This window comes from Physeter macrocephalus, chromosome 17, assembly GCF_002837175.3.
Source record: "Physeter macrocephalus isolate SW-GA chromosome 17, ASM283717v5, whole genome shotgun sequence".
NCBI classification, from domain to species: domain Eukaryota; kingdom Metazoa; phylum Chordata; class Mammalia; order Artiodactyla; family Physeteridae; genus Physeter; species Physeter macrocephalus.
This window is the reverse complement of record NC_041230.1, coordinates 39,509,031-39,518,768: the sequence shown is the minus strand read 5'-3', so window position 1 is coordinate 39,518,768 and position 9,738 is coordinate 39,509,031. Positions and strand designations below refer to the sequence as shown.

At 42.9% G+C, this 9,738-nt stretch overlaps 1 protein-coding gene across 3 annotated transcripts in view; it reads right to left on the bottom strand.

Moving 5' to 3' along the window:
- The window catches only part of WWP2 (WW domain containing E3 ubiquitin protein ligase 2), a 148,175-nt gene that overhangs the window by 41,946 nt on the left and 96,491 nt on the right, over positions 1 to 9,738 (bottom strand). For all 3 annotated transcript variants that reach the window (XM_007129038.4, XM_007129037.4, XM_028477486.2), the window contains exon 8: positions 7,905 to 8,115. In XM_007129038.4, the coding sequence (XP_007129100.1) occupies positions 7,905 to 8,115 (211 nt within the window). The remainder of the gene's footprint in view (positions 1 to 7,904; positions 8,116 to 9,738) is intronic.

Genomic DNA, 9,738 nt, shown 5'->3' with positions numbered 1-9,738 from the left:
CAGGCTCAGCGGCCATGGCTCACGGGCCCAGCCGCTCCGCGGCACGTGGGATCTTCCCGGACCGGGGCACGAACCCGTGTCCCCTGCATCGGCAGGCGGACTCTCAACCACTGCGCCACCAGGGAAGCCCTAACCCCCTTTTTAAAACTATCAACAACCAGTACTTTATGCCCCGTAATCACAGGGGGGCACAGGAGTAGCTATTGAGGACTCTGAATTAAGGTCTGTTTTTCCTCTCTTTCTTCTTCACCCATCCCATCTTCTTTGCCTTGGAAAAGTCCCCAAAGCTCTTCAATGGAAGATGGCAACTGCTTTCAGGACTTCCCTGGTGGCCCAGTGGTAAAGAATCCGCCTTCCAATTCAGGGCATGTGGGTACGATCCCTGGTCAGGGAACTAAGATCCCACATGCCGTAGGGCAACTAAGCCTGTGTGCCACAACTATTGAGCTCGCACGCCTCAATGAGAGAGCCCGCATGCCACAAACTACAGAGCCCACGCATGCTGGAGCCTGCGCGCCACAACTCGAGAGAGAAAACACACAAACCACATACCACAACTAGAGAGAAGCCCAAGCGCTGCAACGAGGAGACCGTGCCCCGCAATGAAAGATCCTGAGTGCCGCAACTAAGACCAAACACGGGCAAAAAAAAAAAAAGAAAAAAAAAAGATATGCTCTCACAGACAGGCAAGACAATTCCTAGAGACGGTGTCTATTAAAAAAAAATTTTTTTAACATTATTGCAGATTTTAAAAACTGTGCAGATAAGTTTGGCAATGCAGGGAAATAGCCACTCTTAAAAAATAGTGAGGGACTTCCCTGGTGGTCCAGTGGCTAAGACTCCGAGCTCCCAATGCAGGGGGCCCAGGTTCAATCCGTGGTCAGGGAACTAGATCCCACATGCTGCAACTAAAGATCCTGCACGCCTCAACTAAAGATCCCACATGCTGCAACTAAGACCCGACGCAGCCAAATAAATAAATAAATAAATATTTTTTAAAAAATACTTAGTGGGAGCAAAAATGGGTATACTCTTTCCTAAGGGTAATTTGGCAACTCAGTCAAAAACCTTTCCTACATGAATACCCTTTAATTCAGCAACTCTGTTTCCAGGACATATATTAAGGAAATAATTATGTGTCAAAGATTTAGCTTTAAGTGCATCCATCACAGTATGTTGCAGCATGTTACAGAAAAATTGGAAACAACCTAAATGCTCCAAAGTGGAGGATTAGTAAAATAAATTATGTTCATTCTATAATGGGTATTCCATCATTTAAAATATCATTGTGGATAATACAGATTTATACAGATGTTTACAATATATTGGGTAACAAAAATAAGTGAAAAAATAACATGCATAAGATAATCAAAATTTTGTTTAAAAATTATAAAAATATACTATTTTTCATTAAATCTAAAATGCCACCAATTGTTAAGATTTTTAACATACCACCAAGGAAGAAAAAAATGCTGCCAATTAAACTATGACACTCCAATGTTTGTAAATCGCATCTTGATTTTAAAGAAGTTAAATGTGAAATAACATGCATATCAGAATCTACGAAACATGGGGGCAGGGAGATCATGTATGCATGTAAAATTTTTACAGCATCAGAGTAAGGAAGTATTTCAGACAGACACAAAAGGCACGTGAAAAAGATGAACAGATTTGGTTATCTAAAAATTTGAACTCCTGTACAATAAAAAGCAACATTAAAAAGTGAAAAGACAAGCCACAGACTGGGAGAAAATGTTTGCAATGCACAATATTGAGAGGGGATTAGTATCTAGCATATATTAAGAAATCCTGCAGATTAAAAAGACAGATAGCAAACAGAAAAATGGATAAAAATATATGAATAGACAATTCACAAGAAACGAAACTCAAGAACCAAATTAAAAAAACATGTAAGAAGAGGTTTTCAAATTAAAACCAGCAAGAGATACCCTTCCACATCCATCAGACTGGCCAACATGAAAAAAATCTGACAATTCTAAGTTTTAACAGGAATGCTATGCATGCTCATGGGAGCATGAACTGGTGAGCTGACTCAAAAAGCAATCTGATAGTGTCTACTAAAACTGAAGACCTTCATCTTCCTACAAAGAAGAAATCCTAGTTCCAGCAATTGCACTAAAGAAACAAACATGCACTCAAAAAGGCATACACAGAAAAAACTTCATTGTAGCATTGTTTATAAAGGCAAAGATGTAATTATAGTATAAATAAACACAAATATAAAATGTTATTTTTTATATTTTACATTTATATGATATAGAATATACACAGTAAATATAAATAAATTTTAATTATAACATAAATAAAATTTTACCTATTCATACAACAGAAGACCACATAGCAGTTTAAATGAATGTACCACGTTCCATGTATCTCTGTATATAGGGAATGGGACCGGGGAGGGGTTCACAGGGACTTTCAACTTTATTGACAGTCTTCATCAAGAGGTTAAAAAACAGGGGGGAGGTTTACAGCAAATGCAGCATAATGCTAAAGGTTGATATGGCTGGGTAGGGGAGCCCACAGCTATTTCTTATATTACTTTCTATTCTTATCTGTATGCTTAAAATATTTTACAATTAAAAAATAAATTTTAAAAGCACATACCCTAAGACTGTCAAAAAATTTTGGTAGATGTGTGTTGACGTGTACATGTCTGTATATGTGGTCTCGGGCAAACTGCTTAAGGTTTCCTCATTTGCAAAATAAGGGTGAAAGTAGCTACTATGTGTTCTACCTCTTTCTTCTATTTTTTTTTTCCTAAGTTTTCCAAAAAAAAAAAAAAAACTGTAAAAAATTGTAAGAGCTATTGAGAATGAAAACACTTATCCAGTCATTCAACAACACTTCTCACTCCAGTTCCTAGGAGCCAAGTACTATGCTAAGTGCTGGGAATACAAAAACCCAATAATCCCAAGTCTTGAGGAGCTCTCAAGAAAGTGTAGTAAAAAATGAAAATTCCTAATTACACATGAATACATACATATAGCCGGGCGAGAACTTCTCATGGGCCAGTCCCAACAACAGTAGAATCTTTGGAAACAAGGCTTTCGTCCTGAGATGAGGAGGAGGAAGCCAGGAACATGTATTATCTGGCATTAACTAAGCATGTAATAATCCCTGCAGAGTCAAGAACTAAACCATACTTCTTAGCAAAAAGGCACAGATTCTCCAGTATAATCCTTTAATCCTTTGCTACTAAAGTATGGTCTATGGCTCAAACTGTTACTATTCAGCAGCCAGAAAAGTACAGAAGCTTCTAGATGCTTAGAAACTTTTGGACCAATTTGACAATGCCACAACATCCAAATATGTGATCTGTAGATCTGCCTCACTGAACAGAACAGAGGACAAAAGTAAAGGTTCATAAGAGACTGAAAAAAAAAATTATAACAGAAGAGAAAAAAAAAAACAAGGACTAGTTCTTCACAGACAGTTTCAGAAGCACTGCTTTAAAACTCCTTGGGTAAGGATCTTTGGCTAGCGCCAAAATTGAGTTTGGAATGAAATTCAATGGCAGCAGCTGGTTTATAACTTAGCAGAGAAGCTGCAAATTCCAACGTCTCTTAAAGTGTCTCTACAAAAAAAACATCAAAGAACTCTTACCAGGTTGTCATCCTTGATAGTGTGTCAAGGACCACCTGGAGAAAGGACCTCTGGGTCTCCATTACTGGGCCTGGGGGTAGGGGAAGATGGCAAATCAAACAGATCCAGAAAACACCCTCCTCAATTATTTCTACTCTGAGGCAGGAAACGGCCCGGGCAGCCAATGACTGCAAGAGGAGAGGGATGGTGTGAAGTGGCAGTGCTGAGGTAAGTCGGCAGAGTCCAAACACAACGGCCTCCCTTATGTAAGAAACCACAGCACAGTGCGGGCTGCCAGGGTGAAATAATGTGCCTCTGTGTGAGAGGGCCTGGGCGAGCTGCAGAGCCTGGGACGCACTTGGAGTTTATCTAAGCCATGTACACACGGTCTGTTAATGAGCATTTGGTCTCCAAAGTGGGCTCCCTGCTGATAAAAACCAGATGCAGGGCCAGCTGATCAAAGTGGCCTCCCTCCCCACTGCCCACTGCCTGGACCACTATCTCACCATGTCTCCCGAGCCTTCCTGGCACCCCCTCCTTTAACGGACATTCGCCAGCTGAAAACACCATGCCCTTCCAACTAGCTTCTTTCGTGCTAATTAAATTAAAAGGTAGGGAAAGCAGGAGGGTTTGGAGACAGGGAGAGAGAGGAAAGGGATAAAGGGTGTTCTATTTGGATTTATGTGGCCCAGTTTTTGGTGGCCTTCGGTCACTAAAACACACAGACAGACGTGACATCTTTATGTCCAGTCTCATCTGCTGCAAGTTTCAGAAAGGCAATGCAGCAACTGGAAAAATAAGCCCTTGGGAGCCCCAAATGAACTCTGCCCGATCCCTCTGTAAAGGAGATTGAGAAGGTAAGGTTAGAAAGAGACAAAGTCAGCTGGACGCCATGAAAAAGCAGTCTAGCATGGCTCAGAAATGCCTTAGCAAAGGGGAGACATGGTCCACAGTGTCTCCCAGGGCATGAGGACCCCTAGTGAGCAGGGAAGAGCATCCTGACCCTGTGAGAGATTCATAACTGAACCCAAAGCCAGACAACCTAGCCTAGTTAGTAACCCCTTAGGGTCTTGTTCTTGGGAAGAAAATGCAGTATTCCTGTCATAGTTCCTCTTTATTTGAGGCATCAAAGAAGCAGAAAACATTCATCCAGGTGGAGAAAAAAAAAAATGGCATTTAAATCGATTCATTAATTCCCTACAAGTATGTCTTGGGGGCCGACTTTGTGCCAGGCTTCTTGCCATCTTGGCGTTTACAGCCCAGCAGGGCAGAGAGACACAAAACACGCAATTACACGTGTGAGAAGTTACAGTACACAGGGTGGTCTGACCTTGTCTACCGGGGATCGAGGAAGGATTCCCAGAGGAAGTGCTGATTAATCTGAGACTTGAAGATGGATAGAAAGTAATGGACAAAATGGTGAGGAAGGTTTCAGAAAGGGTAACCAGCATGGCAGAGGGTCCCAAATCCAGAGAAAGGGTGGTACATCTGTCAAACTAAAATAAGTTATGGCTACAGCTTAGAGAGCAAAGCAAAGAATGTCTTCCATGGAAGGCTTGAGGGGTAGATAAGGTCCTACACCGCAGGGCTTTTTAGGTCTTATTAAGATTTGAGAATTTATCCCTAAAGACAATAGGAAGCCATTGCAGCATTCTAAGTGGTGAAATGTCATGCTCGGAGTTTTATTTTAAAAGGTTAAAAGTGGTCCCCTGACTCCTGAATGCAAGATACCAGAAATAACAAATATCATATATTAACGCATATACGTAGAATCTAGAAAATGGTACAGATGCACATATTTGCAAAGCAGAAATAGAGACACAGATGTAGAGAACAAACATATGGATACCAAGGGGGGAAAGGCGGGGGTGGGGTGAACTGGGAGATTGGGATTGACATATACACACTACTATGTATAAAGTAGGTAACTAATGAGAACCTGCTGTATAGCACAGGGACCTCTACTCAATGCTCTGTGGTGACCTAAATGGGAAGGAAAGCCAAAAAAGAGAGGATATACGTATGCATATAGCTGATTCATTTTGCTATACTGCAGAAACTAGCACAACACTGTAAAGCATCTATACTCCAATTTTTTTAAAAAATTAGAAAAATAAAAATAAAATAAAATAATTTCATTAAAGTTAAAAAAAAAAAAAAAAAAAGATACCAGGAAAAGAGGAATAACTCATCTTGTCTGAATCTCCTAAACTTGTAAATAAGCTAGGGCGGGGACGGTAGGTCTGTGAATTGGAAGGCTCACAGTGGAAAGTGCGCCCTTTCTGGCTTGCTGTCACAGAGCCAAGAACTAAAAGCCTGCCATCCTCACAGCCACACACTCAGCAGTGCCGGTGGCGATCTCCAGGCCCTGAGACAGCCGGCAAAGTACCGGAGCTTCCAGTGGGCACCTGGAAGTCCATCTGGGCTGGAAAACTGGGTCTTGGTACCCTTCTCTGGACCATGATACGTGTTCAAGTGGGGAGTGGCCTCCCCAGACCCACACACAGCGCCTCATCCTATTCTAAACGCTCCACGGAGAAGATGCTGTTCAAACTCTACTCAGGAAAAGCGTTTCAGCCTGGTTGGGCGGGGCAGGGGGTGGGGTGCGGTGGGGGGGTAGGACAACAGGCTTCTCTGAGCTGCTCAATCACCAGACTCAGAATAAAGGATGTTTTCAAGGCCTGGAGTTTTCCAGCTGCCTGGAAACAGGAAGAGCCCAATCCAGGAGAACAGTAACCCTCACACACGCCCTACATAAAGACGCGTTGAGCCATTAGCCCTAATTGCCTGTGACTGACACCCGGAGAGAAGCCCGCCCTCCAGGCATTTGCTCAGTGGAAAGCAAACAAACAGCTCCTGGAGCACCCGGGCAGCCATTTTCTCTCCTTTCGGCCAAAATGATTCTGCCCTGTTCCCCCCAAGTTATATACAGATTTCAAATTATAAACCAAACAAAGGTCTTTCAAGTATTCCTTACCACGTAGGAAAGAGAAAAAAAAAAAAGAACGCCTCTGTAGGGAGGAGTTACACACACGCAATTGCTTATGAATCTTTTCACAAAATCAAAAACTTCACAAAAGACTTTTTGGAGCCACCTCTCAATGCCCCCAATTCTCTCCGGGTTTGAGGTATTAAAAACTATTTGCAATACTTTTCACATGTTCATTGTGTTTTATTAAGAAATATAAGTTAAGTTGTGGGCCAAATGCTGGGGATCGCAAATGCCTACAGATTTAGGATTTTTTGCTTAAACAACTGGGTGTTCTAAAGTGGTTTAAGAACAATACAGAATGTTATACATCAAGCAGGAGACCATCCATCCTTCCCTTTTCCTTTGTGAATCACCCACACACCACCACCACTGGCCAGACCATGGTGACTGTGGTGATATGGACACTGGTTTCCTCAGTACCAACTCATGACCAGGATGGAAATCGGGACCACGACGGGACTGGCCCTGAAAGTGATCAGCAGTCCTTAGATAAGACCCTGTTTCCCAGTTCAGAACTGTTCTGTTCCTTTATGGTTCCTTCATACCCACTTTAAAAATATTCACCAGGTGTAACACCCACCATTGGGTGAGGGCTTCATATACACTGTCTTATTGGAGTCCCTTAACTTCCTGGGGAGATAGATATGCATGATTATTACCTCCACCTTACCGAGATGGTAAGTCACGCAGGCAAAGTCATAAAGGGTTGAGTGGGGCGTTAAACCCAGATCTACTTGATGCCCAGGTCCATGCTTTTAATCTCCACTCGCTTTTGGCCTGCTGGGGCCGTCTTCTTGTCATCCAAGGCCTTCAGCATCAGATTTAATTCTGAACTAAAAGGTGGCTCCAAGAGAACCAGGAACCCGCGCTAACGTCAGCCCTGGCCATGGGAATAACATACAGTAATATTCAGAGCCTGAAGTCCTCCATGGGCCATTGAGATACAATGCAAGAGAGAAAATCTGTTTTCTAGGCGGGGTCTAGGCAAATCCAGTGATGCTGGAGGGCAAAATGAACTCCTTGTTCCATAAAAGCCACATTCTTTGAGTCAAGCTGTGCATTTCAAGTCGCCGTATAAGGTACCATTGATTCTGCCCTAGATGATTTAGATCCTTTTCAAGATTTATGCAGAACGAGCAGTTCTCCCACACCTCCCTTGGTCCTATGCATGGCAGCCTCCCCAGAGACTACTAGCCACCAGGTAATAAATAACCACGCTGTTTCTGCCTTGGTGAAGGAGCCTCAGTTGTTTTTTATTTCAGGGGGTGGGGAGGGAGGTGCTGCTGTGGGACAGAAGGCTACTCACCCAGCAGGCAGAGCATCGGGGGCCTGGGCAGCCGCTGGGAGCTGCTGGGTGCCCGAAGTGCTGGTCTCCTCTCCCTCCTCCGGCGTGGCCGTGGCAGGGAGAGTCGCTGTGGCGGGGCTGGGGACCGCACTCGATGCCGCAGCAGGCGGGGATGCCACAGCAACAGCGGAGGGTCCTTCGGGGTCAGTGGCTGCGGTGGGTTCGTCATTCACTGAAAATACAGGAACCGTAGTTTAGAGATCAACTCGGCGTTGTGTTCACATTCACCAGGTTTCTCGCTGAACGTGGTTAACACAGTACCTACAAGGTGACTGTACATGTTACCTGGTGACGGCAAAAAGTTTTACAGAACATAACTTTGGAAAGGACAGCAAGTCAGTGAGAGCCTGCCGGAAGAAATTGGGAGATGGAGCTGAAATAAATAGATTATTAAATATTACCTCTTTTATATAACTTCACTAAATTTTTCTAAGATGCCATGGTTACGTTTACAGCGATAAAAGAGTAGCAGGAAAAATAATGTACCAGGGAAGTGTGTTAGTGCTACATGGAGCAAGGCCAAGGCCAAAGCCAAGTTTATAGGGTTGTATACTTTTCTTTGTCACTTGTCTGCTAGGCACAAATAGCACCTTCCTTCAAAAAGTTCCATACACACTAGGAGGTAGAAAACTTCCAATAATGCGCTTGTTCTTTTAAAGACTCACGCTCAAAGTGGGGGGGCAAGGATTAACACCCTAGACGGAAAAGATGGGGCTGTGAGAGAAGGGACTTGTCTCCAAGGCAACAATAGACAAAGAGACAGAAGTGAAATAAGCTGATTCCTGAGTCTCCTCATTTTTCCATTCCCTTGATGATCACTCATGTTCACAAGGATCCCAGGGCTCTGCAATATGCTCTCACTCAGAAAGGGATCAAACACGGTTTCAAAGAATTAAAATTCTTTGAAAATGGATAAGCCATAAACAGAGAATTTTCTACATATATGATTGCATATGTGTACGTTTACACTAGAATTTCGTGGGAAAACCCCTTGGTTTAGCCTCATCTTCCTAATTCAGAAACTCTTTTTGCAGTTCCCCTAACAAATGGCTATCCAGATTGAACATTTCTTCTGACAAGCACCTTGCTACAGAGCCATCGCACTGTTGAACGGATGTAGCTGCCAGAAAGATTTTTCTTATGTTAAGCTGAATTCCACTAGATGGTTTTAGTCCTCACACCCCCAAGCAATACAAAATAAGTATCCGGCCACGCTGTTTCTCATTCACCCTCTCTATTCCAGTAAAAGGCCTACTCTTTCTTTAATGTCTCTATGTTACTCTCTTCTTATGACCTGGCTGCCCTCCTGTAGATATTTTCTTCTATTGCTTCCCATTTCTAAATAATGTTATCATGAACTGAACGTAATCAGTGAGATACCATCAGACCAGCAGAGTCAGATTTCCAATATAAATGATATTAGTTATATTTATAGAACACCAGTTATATTTATAGAACACAAGAACGCCAGCCAAAGTGCACATCATTGCTTTTCGGATTATCTCATTTAAGCCTCATACACAAGCCCATTTTACAGTTGAGGAAACTGAAGCTCGAAGAGGTTAAATAACCTGCCAAGGTCACAGGGCACCTAATTCACACCCCTGCTGTCTGCCTCCAGAGCCTGAACCCTTACTCACTACACTCTACTTCTCCCTCTCTGTGCATCCTCTAATGCAGCCCGGGTTTATAATAACTCAGAAGCAACCACATGAGCCTGTCAGCTAACGTGAGACTGATGGTCGGCTGAAACTAAAATTTCTTCACATGAGATGATGCCAAGCTTGATCTTAAC